This window comes from Ursus maritimus, unplaced genomic scaffold, assembly GCF_017311325.1.
Source record: "Ursus maritimus isolate PB19 unplaced genomic scaffold, ASM1731132v1 scaffold_24, whole genome shotgun sequence".
Lineage (NCBI taxonomy): Eukaryota > Metazoa > Chordata > Mammalia > Carnivora > Ursidae > Ursus > Ursus maritimus.
Window position 1 is genome coordinate 22,331,042 of NW_024424897.1, and position 18,486 is coordinate 22,349,527.

Genomic DNA, 18,486 nt, shown 5'->3' on the forward strand with positions numbered 1-18,486 from the left:
CAGGAACCTGAATGCCAGTGGAGGATGGGGCCAGAGGCAGAAAGGAAAACAGGAGGGAACGAGAGGGGACGTCAGCACAGGGCCTGGCACGTGACAGGGGCTCCTCCTCTTTGGTCTAGGGGCCAGCATCCCTGGGTTGGAATTTGTAACCCTGGAGAATATGAAACTCAAGACAGGTCCAGAGGGAACTCCCTGCAGGCCAGGCCTACTACATCTGGCTTCTTCTGGACTCCTGATGTCAGGTTTGCCGAGGGAGGGTGAGTGACTCGGGCAATCTGCAACTCTGCTCGCTCCCAGCTGGGCCACCGAGTCTTCCACCGTCATTCAGAGTCCTTCCTAGGTAACATCCCAGCTGGGCCAAAGGTCAACTGGGCCAGGCAGACGCTGGGGGAATGTAGGGCGGCCTACCTGCTTCTTTGGCTGGGGAGGGGGGCAGGGGAGAGACAGGAACCTCTCTGCCTGGGCAGCTGGGAAGCAGCATCTGGGAAGAGCTGCTTCATCTTCTGCCTCCCCCGGAGACCCCAACACCTGCAGGAGTCCCCACCCCCACTTGTGGCAACCTCTCCAGAAGAGGGCTGAACAGCTAAGCTGGGACTCTGGCACTAGGCGAAGAGAATGCAGAGGAAACAAGGACAAGCCTCTGACTTCTTTCGCCAACTCCCAGTGCTCACTGAATTCTAGGCTACCAGAGTCTGAGTAAGCATCAGTCCCTGCCACCCACACCAGGCCCGGGCGTGGCCACACTTCTGCCCGGAGGGCCAAAGGCTCAGCAGCTGCCCCCACAAGGAGCCTCGGTGCCCAGAATCCAGCTTCACGGGGTCCAGCCACAAAGGGGTTAAACTGCCCCTGGCCTCTGGCTTTACTGAACCCCACCCCACTCCCCAACAGAGGGAGGAAGTGGCAGAGAATCAGGGCTTGTGTGAGCCCTTAAGAATTCTAAGAATGTCCCATTTCCCTTGGGGGGGTGGGAGGGGTTGGTCGGGGGAAGAGGATCCAGTGGAAGCTAACAGAAGGGCAGAGGCAGCTGTAGGAGGAGCCAGGATAGAGCTGTGACCCTCCTTCTACCCCCAGGGCAACCGCCCCAGTGCCCCCATCCCTCCCAGAAGGGACCATGTCCAAGCTGCTCTTTGGGCTTGAGACTTTTGTCAGAAATCTCTTTTTCTCAGCACCTGGCAGGCAATAATTATGCCTGATGGGCGTCCAAAGCCCCAGGGAGATGGTGCACTGGGGTTAAGAGGGGCCCAGGGGTGCCGTAAGGGAGAGACAGTCTTTCAAAGGGGTGTAAGCCCCACCTACACCCCACCGGCCCTTTTAGCCAAGTCCCAATGTTGCCCTCCTTGGTGAACTTCAGCTGCAAAGAGCCTCCTGACTGAGAAAAAGCCTACACTCAAGTCAGACCCTGGATTTTTCTGAATTTTTATTTTGCCACTAACTTAGTGACTTGACCTTCTGAAGCCCTCACCTGGCAGGGGGGCTGTGAGGTCCTCATGGGGGCCCCTTGGAGTTTACACTTGCGACATAGGAGGTCAACAAAGGTTTTGGAATGTGGTGCATTCTCTGGAACCGCCCAGGATGGAAAGGGGGTGTTCTTCTGGATGGTGTCCTACCCCACCTCTCCCTACCTCCCCGCAGCAGGCCAGCAGGCCGGGCTACAAGTCCCAGTGTGGAGGGAACAGAAGCCATCCCCACCCCACCCCACCCCACCCCCGCCCCCAATGCCACTGGGAAAGACAGAAGGAATCCATAACGTCCCTCACCAGGCAGGGAGGGAAGAGATCTGCCCCCAGGCCAGGCACCCCCTGCATGTTGCCTCGAGTTCTCAAGAGACAGAACACCAGGAAGGGCTGGAGCCAGAAGCCCCCAAAGCCTAGGGCCCAGACCCTCTGGCAGGGCGCAGAGAAGAGAGAGAAATGAGGGAAGGCAAACCAGAGCACTGTCTCCTGCAGAGCCACGCTGGGCCCCTCTCTCTCGAGACAGGGCGCAGTGGAGGGGACAGGCTTGCCTGGCAGAGAGCAGCATGTTTACTGGGTTCGCCTGCTTTACTGGGTCTGAACCAGCCTCTCACTAGCCATGTCCTCTGGGGCGAGTCTGTGCCCTTGCCCAGCCTCAGTTTCCCTCCCTGTAAAATGGGCCTACTAGCAGCCACTACTTCATGGGGCCGGGTGAGGACTAAAGGTGATGAATACTTGTCAGGTATTGTGCGGAAGTGCTGGGCAACATCCTGGAACAGGAGGAGGGAAGAGGGAGGAGGGAGGGGGGAGGAGGGAGGAGGGAGGAGGGAGGAGGAGGGAGGAGGGAGGACTCACGCGTTGCAGTAGGGGGTCTTCTCGTAGCCCTTGTAGTTCTTCATGTTGAGTGTCATCTTGCAGGTCTCGCAGTGAAAGCATGCTTTGTGCCAGAACTGGGGACAGAGGCAGAGGACAGCCATCAGACACCAGGACTTGGGCCAGGGGGACTCAGGCCCTAAGAAGGAGCGCTCCGTCCCAGCATCACCCTGGGTGAGCCTGGCCATCTCCAGCAGCTGGCCTCCCCTTCCCCATCCCTAGCATCCGCTGCCGGAGCATCAGGAGCGGGAGAAGGGCAGACATGCCGGTGAGTGGGGAAAATGTCAGCTGCCCCCAGAAGGTGGGTTCCACCTCCCCCAGACCACTCCTGCTGCCTCCCCACCCCACTGCCCTCCCACCCCCCACCCCTAGCTGGAGAAGCCTCATTGCCTATGCAAAGCTGCACCAGGGTTGCTGAAAAGCCTCTGCTGCTGAACTGGGAGGGGCAGCTTCTCAGCCTTGACAAGGTCTAGAAGCGGAGGAGGGCCCGGCCGCCAAGCACTGGGCAGGCAGTGCACTGGGCCGGAAGCCTGGGGCGCCTACTCCCACTCCAGGGCACCCCCCCACCCCGGGGCTGTTCCAGCTCTCACCTCCCACCTCCTGGGGGCCCGTGACCACCGTGGGGGGTGGGTGCCCCAAGCTCTGGTCACCACACCCATGCCCTTTCTCCCTTCCCTCGCCCTTCTCCCAGCCCCAGCCAGGTAACTGGTAGGAGAGCCCCCCACAGTGGCTCTCCCTCTGAGGCCCTACAGAGCCCGGCTTGGAGGTGTGTGCCCCACGGTGGACGTCCAAGCTCCACCCCATGAGCCGTGTGACCTGGGTCGGGGCCCATGCCTCTGAGCCACTTCCACATCTGTAGAATGAAAATAGTAATAATAATGAGGATTAAGTAGGAAATCAGTTGTAAAGCACTCAGCACAGCACTTGGCCCCTCCTGGCACCTCGAAGTACTGGAATGTTAGGTGCTTGACACTGTGACAGGTACAAACCCAGCCAAGGGGGCTCAGCAGCTCACAGTGGGGGTTTGTGTGTGCTGGGGAGCAGGGGGGCTCCACTGTGCCCAACCACAGCTACAGTGCATGTTTGAATCAGCGGCAGGTAAGACTCCAGCAAAACCCACGGACCAAACCATGGGGCGGGGCAATGGGGGAAACAGAGTCAAAGACCAGGAGGGAAGGGGGACCGGTGCAACAGAAGTACCCGCATCCCGAGAAACAGCAGACCCATGCCAGAGATATAGAAATCGCCCCTCTGGCAGCCCAGGAAGAGGCCCCAGGATCAACACCGACCCGGAGTCCAGCTTCCAGGACCCCAGAATCTGGGCTGTCTGGTGACCTGGCTGGCCTGTCTCTGCCCCATTTCCTAGCGGTCAGAGGAAGACACTCCTGACCCCTCAAAGGAGGAGGCCAGAAGCCAGGGAAGGGCCCAGGCGGAGACTTCCGAAGGTGCCCAGCACAGAGCTGGTTCTCAGCCAATCTTTAAGGAATTCCCCCGAGTCAGTGTTGCCCAGCCAAGGGGCGCTGCTGGGACACTTGGGAGGAGGGGGCAGAAAACAGGAGGCTGAGAGGCTGGGATACCACCTCCTCGACCCTGGCCCACCTCAACCAGAGACCAGGGGCTAATCTGGGGGTAACCGCCTTCTAATAGCGTACTTTCCCTATCAAGGAGACTTGCCAAAGGTAGACTAGTAAATGAAGTGACAGGAGAACCACTCTTTTGGGAAGAAGGCCAGCTGGAAGTCTGGAAGCAAACGGATGGCTGGTGTAAGCTTGGCCCTCACCGCCACCTGGGCCTATCCCAGAGCCCACAGCCCAGACTCCTCCCAGCACAAAACCCCAGCACACACACCACCTGGCTAGAAAACTACAACAGGGTCGTCCCTGCCCCCCATCGGCCCCCCCAAGTGACAGCCCCTCGCTCTCCCCCAGTGCCTGGGAGGTGCTGGCAGAGTGCCCCAGCCCTGTCACCACCCAGTCGGCTGGCCTCTGCCTGCCTAGCTGCACAGGCCCCTGCCTGGGCCTCCACCTCCCCCCACCCCCTCAGGGGCCTGCCAGGAAAAACATTCTCTGGAATCCGGACCATGACCCATTTTCACACACACATATGCAGGAATATGCACCGTCCTAGGGCTGGGGACCTCCAAAGCTGCCTCCTCATCGACTTGGGGGAGACACAGGGAAAGAGGGAGATGGCCAGGTCCCCACCCTGGAGCCGAACCCCTCAGGAAGGGGGGCAGAGCATACCCGCCAGGCTGGGGGTACAGGAGTGCCACAAGAAGCCTCCGAGCTGCCTTTTGGAAGAAGGGGAGCCTCCAGGAGGGGAAGGTGCCCATTTCCACCAGCAGTTCTTCTCCCCTCAGCCCCCAGCGATACCATGCTCTCGGCTGGGCACATTAAGGGGGCGTGGCAGCAGTCCCCTGCTCCCTGACACGGGGCTCAGAAGCAGGATAACGGGAAGGAGAATGGACTGACTGCCTCAGCGTCACTACTGGACCCACGCTCCGCGTCTGCAGAGTGGTCTCCCAGAGGTGCGGGGCAGGGGGCGTGGGAGGGCCGAGATGACCCAGATGCAGGCGCCCGGCCCAGCACGGAGAGCTGCTTCCCGGCACTTCCCTCCTCCCTCTAGAGGAGGGCTCCAAGGTTAAAGAAAATCCAGTAGCTCCGGCTACCGTGTCCTCTCTGGACAAGGGCGGGGGAGCAGTGGAAGGGGGAGCAGAAGATGGCAAGTCCCCCAACAGCCCCTGTGGGCCAAGCCTGGGCTGGGGACCCCGAGGGGATCCCAAGATGAAGGGCACCCCATCCCCGTTTCCATCGGGTCTGGCGAAGGACACAGGGAAGTAAGTCAGGACAGTCCCACAATGACCTGTCTGCTTCCCTTTGCCCCACAGGCCCTGTCCCAGAGCAAGAGTCCGCCCCCCCTTTCCTGGAGGCCTCAGGTAAGATTTCAGAGATGCATTCCCGAGACTCTAGCCTCAGGGAGCAAAGTCCACCTCTGGGCGTGCCGCTCTAACCCGTCCTGCTGCCTAGAAGTCCACGGTTTCCCTCCTCACCAAAACCAGACCTCCGGGGCTAGCGAGAAGCTTCTCAGCCCATCTCCAGGCTCCAACGGTGCCCACAACGCTCCCCACGTGCAGCTCCAAAGCTGCCAACAGCTCCATTGAAGGCCCACTCCCCAGAAAGGCAAATGGGGGCTGATGGGGCAGCAGCTGGATCCCCCACACTTGGTCGAGGCTCGGGCCAGCCTCTCTCTCTGGATCACTGTGCAGGTGGGGGAAGCGGCTGCTCACAGCTCTCGGGGAGGGGGATATGGCAAACCTCAGGTCACTGTGCCTCTGTGCCCAGGCTGCCTGGGGTGGCCATGACTCAGGGATGGAGGCTGAAGCCCTCCCCTCCCTTCCTGTTGCCAAGGGTTACAGTGCCTCCCTCCTCCAAGAGCAACACCAGCTGTACCCTGGCCAGGCCGGGGGTCACCATCCTAGCTCAGCGGGCCACCTGGGCTGCTGGCTTAAAGGCACAAACCTTGGCTGCACCTCCCCAATTTTCCAGGGGGAGACTATTATTCCTAGTGCCCCAGCTCCACACAGGAGCCCAGGCCCAGAACATTCCTCGGGCCAGGGTCAGGACCACTACGGACACAAGGAGACAGGACCTTTTGCAAACACGGAACAGACAGAAAAGCTGAGCACAAAGAACTTGAGATTTGAATTCCAGCTCCGGCGGAGCAGGGAACGAGCCACATGATCCGTCTGAGCCTCCATGTATGGGGTCCATGATTTACGGGAGCAATCACATCTGCTTTTGAAGACTCACGTCGCCGTCAGTAGTAGCTACTGTGAACGGATGATCACGAAGCTATCGTGGGATGCGCTCAGCTTCGGCTGGAAAGTGGGGCACCATGGCTACGTGGACTTGTCCTCTCTCTCTCTCTCCCCCCTCTAGCCCAGCCGCCTTCTACCTTGCTGCCCCCCTGGGGGGGGGTGGCTCAGACCACCAGAGGCAGAAAGCCCTCCCAACGAGGGGGGAGCTAGCGGCCTACCAATCCCCCACCCTTCCCGAATGTCTCCACCTGTTTTCAGGGGCCCGGGAAAGTAAGTCAGGGGAAGAGTACTCTTTTTTTTTTTAGAAGCAGGCTCCCAGTGGAGGAGCCTGACATGGGGCTCGATCTCATAACGCCGGGATCACGCCCTGAGCTGAAGGCAGATGCTTAACCGCTGTGCCACCCAGGCGCCCCACGGGGGGAAGAGTACTCTTGACAGTACAGATCCCCGGATACAAATGCTCCCCCAACAGGGGCCGGGACAAAACTCCACCCTTCTCCAAATGTGGAGGACGTTCTGAGACACAAGACTCCCTTCCTCCGCAAAGGCCCTGCCGCAGCCATCCGGAGAGCCAGGCACAAAGCAAGTGCTCAATAAATATTTGTTGAATGAAAGAGCGGATGAGGTCACCCCATGTCTCCCCTAACTCTAAGCCCAGAAGTCCTCTGGGGAAGCACACTTGACCTCCCTCCTCAAACGCCGTCATCAGCAATACGTATTTATCCAGCGTGCACAGCACGCTGGGCTGGGCGCTGCAGGTTGGGGGCAGGGTGGCCATGAGAGGTGACACGGCCTTCACCCACCTGAGCCTTCGCGAGATAAGGCTCAGGGAGGAGAAAAAGCGAACAGCAAGGACGTAGCGCGTGCTCTGGGTCACACCGTGAGCTCTGTACCATAGGGAAATCGTAGTGAAATGAGTCTAATTTGACTCTCTCCTACAGTACGTGGGAGGCCTTGGGAAGCTGGTTAGCAACCGCACCTATGAGACTGAATGTTCCCCCCTCCCGGGTCTCGGTCCTCTGGGCACCAGGTCCCAAGTCCAAGTGCCTGTCCTTACTGCCTGGAGAGGGTTAGGAGGAATAGGTTTGACACCTGAATATTCTAGGCCTTTTGCTCAGTGGAGGCCGGGGGAGGTCTCCCCAGGACCACCTCCTGTAAGGAGAGCTCTAAACAGAGGGAGGAATCACCAACTCCCACTTCCCAGGGCAACCCCACCTGAATGTCCTCTTCCGGCTAGGGCAAGAGAACCCCTGCGGAAGGCACCTTGCAGGCCCCCTACCCCTCACCTCTGGCACACAGCACCAAAAGACTTTACAAGGGAGCTGGATGTGGGGCTAGACCGAGTATCCCAGAAAGATAGGGAGGACACAGCCTATACCACATCCCCTTCCAGGCACTTTGGCAGGCACTTTAGTACGCTGCCCCACCTCCAAGGAAATGACATCATTCATACCCATCGGACAGATGGCGAATATTGAGGCCTAAAGCTGGTGGGAGCAGACCTGGACCAAGTCTCCCAACTCCTGGCCTAGCAATCCCTCCACCCTATATTGCTTCTGCCTTCTAAAAGTGAAAGAGCCCGCAGCCTCTTCCCAGTTCATGACTATGGAGAATAAGTGGGGAGAAGGCGGGGCACATGGAACGCAGAGGCCAAAACGCAAGATGCAGACGCCAAAATCCCTCCCATCGAGGAAAGGCAAAAAGCCCCGTGTGCGAGGACAGTAAGTTCTTCTGCTAGTGCCTCCAAGCTCAAGGACTGTCCCCCAGAAGCTAGCATGGTCGTTGGGAAGGTCAGCACCCCCAATGCTTGTGCCCACAATAGGGCCCTCCTCTCCTCCTGCCCAGCCAAGCCCAGGAGAGACAACGAAACAGCAGCAGCCCCATATATCTCCTTCCTCCAAAAGCAAGTTCAAATCTATTTCAGGACCTGAGAACGCTATCCCACTGCCCTGACTCAGAGGCTAAAGATCACTGAGGAAGCTCCAATCCCAAGCGGGAGGGAAGAGACAAAAAGTACCCAGTGAACTATCCCTTCCCAAACAAGACCTGGCTCTAGGTGCGCCATGAAGTTGGCCCCAGGGCTATGCACCCCTCTTCCATCCCCTACCCCCCAACCCCTACCAGTGCAGACAGGGTCGGAGGGGATATTTGGATCTGGAGTCAGCTTTGGGAGGTGGGTGAAAGGCATGACAAGGAAGGAGACAAAACCACAGAGGCTTCTCCTCCCCAGTGGGGAGAAGATGCAGAGGGGCCGCATCGCCTTAGGATCTGAGGGAGCTTAAAAGACCGGACCCTACCCCGAACTGCTGGAAACACCCAGTTCTACACTTCGCCCCCCCCCTCCAAAAGTATAATAGCAACCAGATGAACAAGTCCAGCATGGATGGGGGGGGGGGGAGACGACGCGTAAGGGCCCCCAGGGGACCGTGAATTTCCAGAAGGCCACCTTCCCCTCTCCCGAACACCTCCCCCTTTTCTTGGCTTCCCCTGAACTCAGCCAACCCCACCCTCCATTGGTGAAACCTGCTTTGAAAAGTTAGCTCTTTGTTCTACAAGCCGGTCTCAGGCTCTGAGCACAATTTCAGGAGATCTCTGCAAAGCACCCCCCACCCATCCTACTCCAGCACCCGACCCCGCCCGGGTCTGGCCGGGCGGCCCAGCCCCCGGAGTTGGCTTCTAATTTGAGGTGGGGGCTGGGAAGCTATGGAGGAGGTCTGCTAGTCCATTAAGCGCGGAACCACCGAGGTGGGGGTGCAGGTCGTCCAAAAAAAGGGGTCTCGCAGTGGGGCTTGGGTCCTTATCCAAAGCCCAGTTCACCAGATGCAACATTCGCCGGCTGATAGCCCCCGCCCCGGGTCTCCAGGCCCTGAAGTCCGGCCATTTGCGCGCAGAGCTGACGGTTTCGCTGGGCCCCCCAGCCTCTGCCCCGCCCCCCCCGCCGCCCCCTCCCCCAGCGCCCCGCGCTTCCGCCTACTTGGCGCTCAGCTCGGCGGGGAGAGGGAGCGGCCGTCTCCTCTCACTCTCCCGGCCCTAGGGGGCGGGACTGCACCCCTAACCTTCCCCCACCCCCCCACCCCGGGGCCTGGCCTCCCTACTCCTCTTCCGTCCTCCCAGCCCCAGGGCACAGAGCCCACTGTTCTCCAGTAGTGGCTGCCGCCACGCGTGGACTCCTTGCCGCGCCGCAGATCTCCCGGCTTCCAGACTGGGGTCTGTCCCCACACCCCATGACACCGCCCTCCGTCCCTCCTCCCGGGATCGCGGGGATGAGGCGGCACAGACCCGGCCCTTCTCTCCTCCCCTAATCCGGAGCACTGCTCGGGGATTGCAACGACGCGCCTGCGGATCCCGGGGCTCACCTTATCCAGACAGTTCACCTTCTCCGTGGGGTACACGATCTTGCCGCACCGGGCGCAGTTGGGATTCATGGCTCCGGGAAGGGCTGGGGCGGGGACGCCCGAGCTCGCGCGCGTTCTCTTTCCCCGGAGCGAGCTGGCGGGAGGCGGCCGCGGCTGCCACTACACAGGCAGCGGCGACGGCGGCTGGAGCTAGGGAACTGGCCTCCGCCTCCGCCCTCCTTCCCCTAATAAACACAGCGGGGAGGAGGGGCTGCACCGGGGCGGGGACGCGCCGCGGGCGCGGGCAGGGGCGCGCGCGAGCGGCGCGCTTCCCGGGCGACGTGGGGCTGCGCGGGGGCGGATTCCGGGGAGGGCGGGGGGACCGGGGCGCACGCCTAGGTGCGTTCCGAGGGTACCGGGTACCCGGGCGCTCTCCAGCAGAAGGTGACCACGAGAAGCGCGCCCGGACGCCAGGGACCCCTTGCGCTGGAGGCGGCGCGGACCCGGTCTGGCTGCACATCTGGGGCTCCCGGGCTGCGGGAAGCGGGCAAACCCCTCGTACCCGTCGAGGGTGGGGCTGGAACCCTCCTGAACGCCGGATTGGATTCACCAGATTCGGGGACTTTCCTTTGTGCCGGTCGATACCTGGCGTGAACCTGCGGACGGAACGGGAAGCCCCTGCCCCGCCCCTCAGTTAGCCTCCCTTCCCCCACATCCTTTCCCACGTTTGTAGGGCGGAACTGTCCCTACAGCCTGGACACCGCGCCTTGTAGCCCCGGCTAGTTCTTCCTTCCCCGCGCTCTGTCTTGCAGCTTTCCCGGGGTTCTCCGGGTCCGGACACCTTCTGCTTTCCGTTTGGCCCCCTTTCTTCCTTCATTCCTTTCCCCTTACTCTTACTCCCTACCCTCAGTGTAGCAGTGTTTTAGCACCCAAAAGAGCCATGTCCGGACGCAGCAGCCGCGTGGGGGTATAGCTCAGTGGTAGAGCATTTGACTGCAGATCAAGAGGTCCCTGGTTCAAATCCGGGTGCCCCCTTCGTGGTTTTTCTCTCAGTCTGAGACGAGCATTCATCAAATTGCATTTACTATTGAACAGCGGATCCTAGGTTGAAAGAAAAACGAAAGCCGAATTTTTATAAATGCCTTCCTCATTTTCCAACCTTGGCAGAAAGCTTTCGATTTTTGCTTTGGACCCAGTAGAAGGAAGAGGAGTGGGTGCGCGCACGAATCAAGTTCAAAAGCTGCAGGTCCCTATTATCCGCGCCAGAATCGTAGGGACTTCTGTGGTCGCTGCAAGCAGCCTCAAGTGTGTCAGGCAGTTCGAGGCGCCCGGGTCAGAGGACAAGATTACTCCCCCAATTTGGCTTTCCGTTTCCGATGGGGAGGTGGATGGTCAAGAGAGGGAAACCCACAAATACAACCTTTCCCCAACTTCAACTTTCTTTATTAAGTAAGGTGTCATGGACCTGCTGTGTTCACCCTTCCCTATTGCTCATGACACAGGCAGACCGAAAACACTTCGAGAATGTTAAAATGGCGAATGCGCACCCATAGGCTCATTTTCATTTACAAAAATAAAGTTACATCCGGAGGCAAACTGATACATACTGATGCAGTGACTCTCAAACTTGAGCGAGCATCAGAATTTGCCAGAAGAGCTTGTTGAGACGCCCCCAGTTTCCGATTCTGTAGGCCTGGCGTGGAACTTCAAGCATTTTCGTTTGTGACCAGTTCCTGGGTGCTGCTGCTGGCGGTCAGGGGGCCACACTTTGAAAGCCACTAACTAGTAATAGGAGACAATTGAGTTTCACAACCTGAAAGTAGGACAGATATGTGTTGGCTTCCTGACTGACAGTTATCATTGTTGGGCCACGGGGAAACACTGTGTGAAAGCAGCAGGGGCATCCCCCTCGACTAGATTTTGCCCAAAAAAAGGAAAAATAAAGGAGAAAGGGAGACGTGCTGCCTGGGTCAGGGGCAGCTGTGATATTTTAAACCCGGAATCTGGTTGTGTCATCCTTTGGAGCCCCTGGGGAATACTCGAGCGCATATTTCCCCATGGCTCTCATAACTGTAAGAGGCATCAAAAGCCTGGACATGGAGACTGTGCCCAGCTGCTGTCGGGGTGCAAAGCCCAATCCGAAGGAAGGAATAGCCAGCTTTTCACCCCTTTTCTGGACACCAGGTCTCAGACTGACCACCTGCACACTTATCAGGCCAAAGCCCTCCGTTTGAGCTAATATAAAGGAGAAAGCCGTCTACTTTTGACCTATCTTCTATCTGTGCTGGGTCTTCAACTTCTCAACCACGTAGATAAACCTTCTAAACTTGGATTCTGTTCTCCTAGTCTTCTCAGTCAGAGTATGAACTAGGCTAAATGATATTGCCTCCCCCTCTGGGCACTCCATTGTTACCCAAAAAAGAAAGCTATAATTAACATTAAACCAATAGATTTCAAATAGTCTCAGAGATGAAAATAATTTGGTGCCCTCTTTTTACCCACAAGTGGGCTTCTTGCCAGAGTTGGGGTATAGCCTAAGACTGGACAGAGTAATCATCACTGTTCACCTCTGGGGTGTTCCTCTTTGTTTCTCAGGTACAAGGAACAAGAACTTGCTGGGGGAAAGCAGCCAAGTGAAAGAGTCTGGGATTCCAAAGAGTTTCGGATTCAGAACCTACAGACGGTGGGTTATACCTGAACAAATGTGAAAAATGGAAAAGTAGCCAAGGGGGCACCCGGATTTGAACCGGGGACCTCTTGATCTGCAGTCAAATGCTCTACCACTGAGCTATACCCCCTCTGCTGGCAGATGCCTGCTAAATCCTCTTTACCACAATCCTAGATTTTTCCTCCTGAACATTATTTGTTCAGTTAGTTTCTCCTTGCTGGGTGACACTGAATTTTCTAGGAAGGAGGAACAGAACTAAAATACCAATTGAAGACATGGCATTTTGAAAACATGTGAAGTCAGGTACCAAACTGCCTTTTCAAAATAGGTTCTATTCTCTATCCCCAACCCCACCCATCTCTTTACCCAAAGAAGTTAGAAAACAGTCTTTGGCAAAACTGGATAGGGAATCCTTTTCCCTGGTCTCTCTAAAAAGAATACAAACACCAGCTAACAAGACACCACGGGGAGACATTCCCGCTATAGTCTCTAGCAGTCGCTCTCTCTTTTCATGGAGCAGCTACTCTACTTCGGCGCAGAACATACTTTCTGTTCTCACTCACACTGAGTCTAAAATCTAGTGAACACAAACCAGAAACCAGAAAGTTCGCATCTGAAAGACATGAAAGGGACAGTTGGCTATCTAGGAGGGCAGGCATTCTAGGTAGTAGACTGACTCCCGCCAAGTCCCTAGAGCCAGAGTGCCTGGAGAGGTGGACAAGGGGAGGGCGATTCAAAAGAGCCGGACAGGTAGCCAGGGCCATTGAGGGCCTTGTAATCCGAGGTAAAGAATCTGGATTTTATTCCAAATGGATGAAAAACCAGCCATTGGATGGTTTTGAGTGGGGATTTGAAATCATCTCCCACACTGCTGTGGGGAAGATGTATAGGGGCTCAAGAATGGACAGAGAGAATATACACAGTGGAATATGACTCAGCCTTTAAAAAGCAGGAAATTTTGCAATATTTGACGACATGGGATATTATGCTAAGTGAAATAAGCCCATCGCAGAAGGACAAACACGGAGTAATTCCGTTTATATGAGGGATCTAAAACAGTCAAACTCACAGAAGCAGGGAATAGAATGGTGGTGGCCAGGGATGAGGAAAGAGAGAGGGAGTTGCTAACCAACGGGCATAAAGTTTCAGGTATACACGATGACTAAGTTCTAGGCATCTGCTATATAATATTGTGCCTATAGTTAGCAATATTGTACTGAACACTTAAATCTGTGAAGGGACGTCTGGGTGACTCAGTCGGTTGAGCGTCTGATTCTTGGTTTCATTTCTGCTCAGGTCATGATCTCAGGGTCGTGAGATTGAGCCCCACCTCAGGCTCCACGCTCAGCAGAGAGTCTGCTCGGGATTCTCTGCCTTTCCCTCTCCACCTCCCCCTGCTCATGCACTCTCCCTCTCTCTGTGTCAAATAAATTAATCGATTAATTAATTAATTAATTAATTAAATCTTTAAGAATCTGCAAAGAGGGCAGATCTCATGTTAAGTGTCCTTACCACAATAAAGGAAGAGAAAAAGATGGGCACAGAGAGACAGGTTAGGATTCTACTGCAGCAGTGCTGGTGAGAGAGGGTGGTGGGGTCTTAGACCACAATAGTGTACTTCTTTCCTACTCCTGCTGTGACAAACCACCACAAACTTATTTCCTTAAAACAACACAAACATATTATCTTACACTTCTGGAGGTCGGAATTCCAAAACCAAATTCACTGGGCTAAACTCCAGATGTTGACACGCCTGTGTTCCTTCGGAGGCTTTAGGAGAAAATCCATTTCCCTGGCTTTTGTAGCTTCCAGAGGCCACCTGCATTTCTGGGCTCATGGCCCCATCCTTCATCTTCAAAGCCAGGATAGGATCTTCTCACCCTCTGATCTCTGCATCTATCCTTACATCTTCTCTCTGTCTCTGACTCTGATGCTCCCGCTTCTCTCTTGTAAGGACCGTTGTGATTCAATTGAGCTTCTCCGCATAATCCAGGATGATCTCCCCAACTCAATATTCTTAATTGCAACCACATATGCCTTTTATCTTACCAGCTAACATATTCACAAGGGGATTGGGACACGGACATATCTGGCGGACCATTATTTAGCCTATTACAATGGGAACAACAGAGCCGGAGAGGAGGGGAGGGCTCCAGATTGGCCACGGAAGAGGAGATACATGCTTCCTGTGCTTTGGATGGAGGAAGAGGAGCAAAACAGAAGAATCAAGAGTGACTCCTTTTGTCTTTTTTTGTCTTCACTATCTGGGTGGGTGGTGGTGTGGTTTCCTGAGTTAAAGAACACCGGGAAAGGAGTGAGTTTAGAGAGGAAAAAAATTAAGTTTCTTTTTAAATCTCTTACACAGAAAGTAAAACAGTATAGCCCCCATCCTCATGGACTTTATATGCTAATATGGGTCAACGTGTTAAGAGTGAGGTGCCCACAGATATTGAGGAGGGGATGTTAAGCATGCGGTTGAAGATCCAGTTACTTCTGGGGACCAGGGAGAGGTCTGGGTTGGAAATGTAATTCCGGGAGTCATCAGTGTACAGTGGGGAGTTGATGCAGGAGGTAGTCAATCCCAGAAGTGTGCTAGATTTGGCTCATACTGCTTGTGAGAACCGATGATTGAATTTTCAGGCATTTTAAAAGCCAGTTGACTTCATTGCGGTAGCTTGAAATTGACAGGTGGGAGTATTTGCACCGTGGGAATTAGCAAATGCTATAAACCAGGTCCTTTGAAGCCCCTTGTTAGCCATTTACCAGCACGCCACGGCTCTGACCAATGCTGATTTTCTCCAAAAAGGAAGAAAGAGTCCAGCTCTTCAGCTAACAGAGTGAGGAGAGATAAGATATGGAAGGTCTGAGACAGGAGAAAGTGTGTGAAATAGACATTTAGGAGAGTAAGGACGTGGACCTAGCCAGCCAGTGGTGTAAGCATACCAGACAGGGAACGCTAGCCTGTTTTAGATCAAAGAGGTGATGCAGGACGTGTGAGCTCTTCTCCAACAAAATTCAGCTGCCTGGGTGCTAGCTTGGTGTCATGTGGTAGTTGAGTTGAACCAGGGTTGTGGCTTGGCTGGCAAGTACAAACCAGGGCATGTAGCGAACCAGGCGCTGTGCCGTCTCCTATGGGGAGTACAAGGAGAAATGCAAAGTGATGCCTGCCCTCATGGAACTCACAATCCAGTTGGAGAACCAAGGTACATTCTCCAGGGGGGAAAATTACTGACAGTCAGGAGGGCAAATGCAGGGTAGCCAAACTGCAGAGACAGGTCACTGAGAATGAGAGAAATGAAGTCACTGGCTTTCTTAACAATGGGCAGCGAGAAAGAAGAAATGCGCAGGTGACCACAGCTGTACAAAGCAACGGAAGGGCTTTCCGATCTAGGGGAAACCTGTTGATGTTTGAAGCAGCCAGGGGAGAGGAAGTGACTGAAGATGCCGAGAAAGGAGACAATAGAAGCTTGTCTGGTACAGGAGCAGAGAGGGTCTGAAGAAGGACAGGGGAAGCATTTCCTCTCTTGCACAGAGCCCTGGGCTGGGGATTCAGTGCAGCTCTGGTTGCAGGCAGGGAGGCTGGCAATGCAAGGAAGGATTCCCAGATGCCTGAGGTAGAAAAGCCTGTAGTTGATGAAGAGAGGGCATCCCATCCACACCCCCCCACAGGACGTTCAAGCCTGGGTCAGAGCAGACCTCGCATTCCTCGCCCACCATTTGGGTCCAGATTGCCTCTGTAATTTCCTCTTGGTTCTTTGTATCACCCTGGGAAGCCTGAGACAGTCAATCACAGGTACTAAACTATTATTAATCACCAGAGAGGTCTGGTCAGTGAACACTACAATAAAGGTATAATCCTTCTTCCTCCAGCAGAGGGGGTATAGCTCAGGGGTAGAGCATTTGACTGCAGATCAAGAGGTCCCCGGTTCAAATCCGGGTGCCCCCTGTAGTGTTCACTTTTAAGCTTTACCACTCTCAGGATGATAGAAAAGGGATACAATACTAACCAAGCATGCATCCTCCTGTCCGTTCTACAGAGTGCTCTGGGAATATGGAAAGTCCGAAACTACAGTACCAAGGATTTCAGGTTCTAATACCCATGTGAACATGAAAACAAAGGAATTACTGTATAAGGTGAGAATGTCTGCAACCATCCCAGGGTCCTCCATCCAGGTCAGTGGTTCCAAAACGATGGCCTGGGGAATTCCTGGGTGTCTCTGATACCCTTTTAGCAAGAGAAAAGCTAATTTTACCTCATTATTTATCTGTTTCTTGTTCTTTCATGAGTGTACAGTAGAGCTTTCCAGAGGCTACCACGTGTGTGCTATCAAAACAGCTTAAATGTGGGAACATGGAAATCAGTTGTCTTCCATTAAGCCAGACCTTAAAGAGATCTCCAAAAGAAGCAGAACAAAATCACTCTTTTCATTAAATTATTTTTGTTTGGAAACATGTATTTTTTATTTTAAGATGTTATGTATTTTTTAATAGGCAGTGGACGTATTATTCTCTTAATTGAATTAACAAACACTTAAACATTTCACAGTTTTAATGTCTAGTCTGGTCAATGTCAATAGATATAACCCTACATAAACAAAAACTCTTTGGGGTCCCCGATAACTTAAGAATGTTAAGGGGTCTTCAGATGAAAATTTGAGAACTACTATTCTTAAGTAAAGAGGTGGCTCAGGGGAGAGCATCCTGGGGTTGGGAAATGGCACAGGGAAGAGATGACATTTGAGCACAATTTTGAAGAAGATGAGAATAAAGCAAAAGTCCTGAAATCCTAAGCAGTTTGGTGTTGCTGGTGAATGAAGTGTAAGAGGAAAGGTGATTGGAGATGAGGCCAGAGAGAAGGTAAGCCATTTCAGGAGGAGACTCCAGTGCTGTGCTAAGGAGCTTGGACTTTATTCTATAAGCACTAGAAGGCCAGCAAGGGGTTTTAAGCAATGGAATGTTATGGTCAGACATAACTGCACCATCAGTTGGAAGAACCAACTAAGAAGACAAATAGAGGGGAACCTGGCTGGCTCAGTCAGTAGAGAATGCAATCATTGATCTTGGGGTTGTGAGTTCAAGCCCCATGTTGGGCTTGGAGTTTACTTTAAAAAGTAAAAAAAAAAGAGAGAGAAAATGAATACAGGCAGAAGAGCGGATTTCCTGGGAAAATGATGATTTCTGTTTTGGACATGCCAGGTTTGAAGTGTCTGTGGGGTTCTTCGTGCAAGGATGCTGATATATGGAGATGATCGAGATTGACTTCTTCATTTGTTCAGCAACCATTCAACATGTATTTATTGAGTGAGGCCCCATGCTAAGTGCTAGGGATATGAACACAAAGGACACGGACCCAGGCTTTATGGAGCTTATAGATTAGTTATAGACTATTTGGGGGGTGTGATTAAACAAAAAATCTTCAAATATATATTTATGAATTCTAATTAAGTAGTATGAAAGATCCGAAAGAAAAATACAGCATGTTAAGACAGCTTATGACCTAGAAAGAGGGTCAGGGCAGATTTCCCTAAGAGACATTTAAGCTGAAATCTGAGAAATCAGTAGACATGGTGTACCTGAAGCGGGTAGGCAGGGTAGAGTACTCCCGGCATGTGGGAGGCCTATGGGGATTCAGGAGCCTGGGCAGTATCTGGGACTAAAAACTCAACTCATGAGAACAAGAGCAAGTGTGGTGCAAGGCAAGGTTGACCAGGCAGGGTGATGCCAGATCAGGGCCTAGTAGGCCATGATGTGGATTCTAACTTTGATTCCAAGAGCACTAGAAACCACTGGAGGATTTCAAGGAGGGTGACATCGTAATATTTGTATTTCTGAAAAATTATTCCTGGTCATTGTATGAAAAGTGAGTGGATGGAGGGAGAAACAGAGGTCAGGAGGTATGTTAGGAAGCTTCAGAAGTAGTTTAGGTAAGACATGGACCAGGGCAGCTCACAACCCAAGTGCACCAGCTCTTTTTGCCCACAGGTCCTGTCCCCGTGCTTTAATAAAACCACCTTTTTGCACCAAAAAAAAATAAAAATAAAAAAATAATAAAAGACATGGACCAGGGCAATACTAGAGGAGATGGAAAGCACTGCACAGATATGACAGACTGTTTGAAATTTTTTTTATTTTTAACATAATCTCCATGCCCAACATGGGACTCAAACTCACAACCCTGAGATTGGGAGTCACATCTCTACCCACTGAGCCAGCCAGGCAGCCCTGTAACAGACTTTTAGAAGACAAACTGAGAAGAACTCGGACAAGAGTCTCAGATGGGACACCTGGATGGATGGCGGTTCCATTTATCAAGAGAGACTAATTTGGTAAAGAAGTCATATA

At 53.9% G+C, this 18,486-nt stretch overlaps 1 protein-coding gene, 1 long non-coding RNA gene and 3 other non-coding genes across 7 annotated transcripts in view; 3 read left to right on the plus strand and 2 right to left on the minus strand.

Moving 5' to 3' along the window:
* Positions 1-9,727, minus strand: part of LASP1 (LIM and SH3 protein 1) — a 37,997-nt gene extending 28,270 nt beyond the window's left edge. The window contains exons 1-2 of one of the 2 annotated variants that reach the window (XM_040640716.1): positions 9,498-9,727; positions 2,307-2,401 (exon numbers count right to left, since the gene is read on the minus strand). In XM_040640716.1, coding sequence (XP_040496650.1) covers positions 2,307-2,401; positions 9,498-9,566 — 164 coding nt within the window. In that variant the 5' untranslated portion in view covers positions 9,567-9,727. Of the gene's footprint in view, positions 1-2,306; positions 2,402-9,497 lie in introns of those variants that run through there. The other variant, XM_008689029.2, reaches the window with a different exon arrangement.
* On the plus strand, positions 9,241-16,592 carry LOC103661297. Of its 2 annotated transcripts, none has more exons than XR_005837421.1 (4): positions 9,241-9,527; positions 12,072-12,159; positions 16,182-16,317; positions 16,439-16,592. It is a non-coding gene; the product is annotated as an uncharacterized LOC103661297 (long non-coding RNA). The 2 variants fall into 2 exon arrangements; XR_005837420.1 differs by having other exon boundaries at positions 16,182-16,278.
* Positions 10,440-10,511, plus strand: TRNAC-GCA. Its single transcript has one exon. It is a non-coding gene; the product is annotated as a tRNA-Cys (tRNA).
* Positions 12,203-12,274, minus strand: TRNAC-GCA. The gene has a single exon. It is a non-coding gene; the product is annotated as a tRNA-Cys (tRNA).
* TRNAC-GCA lies at positions 16,019-16,090 on the plus strand. The gene has a single exon. It is a non-coding gene; the product is annotated as a tRNA-Cys (tRNA).
* Positions 16,593-18,486: the final 1,894 nt, after the last annotated feature.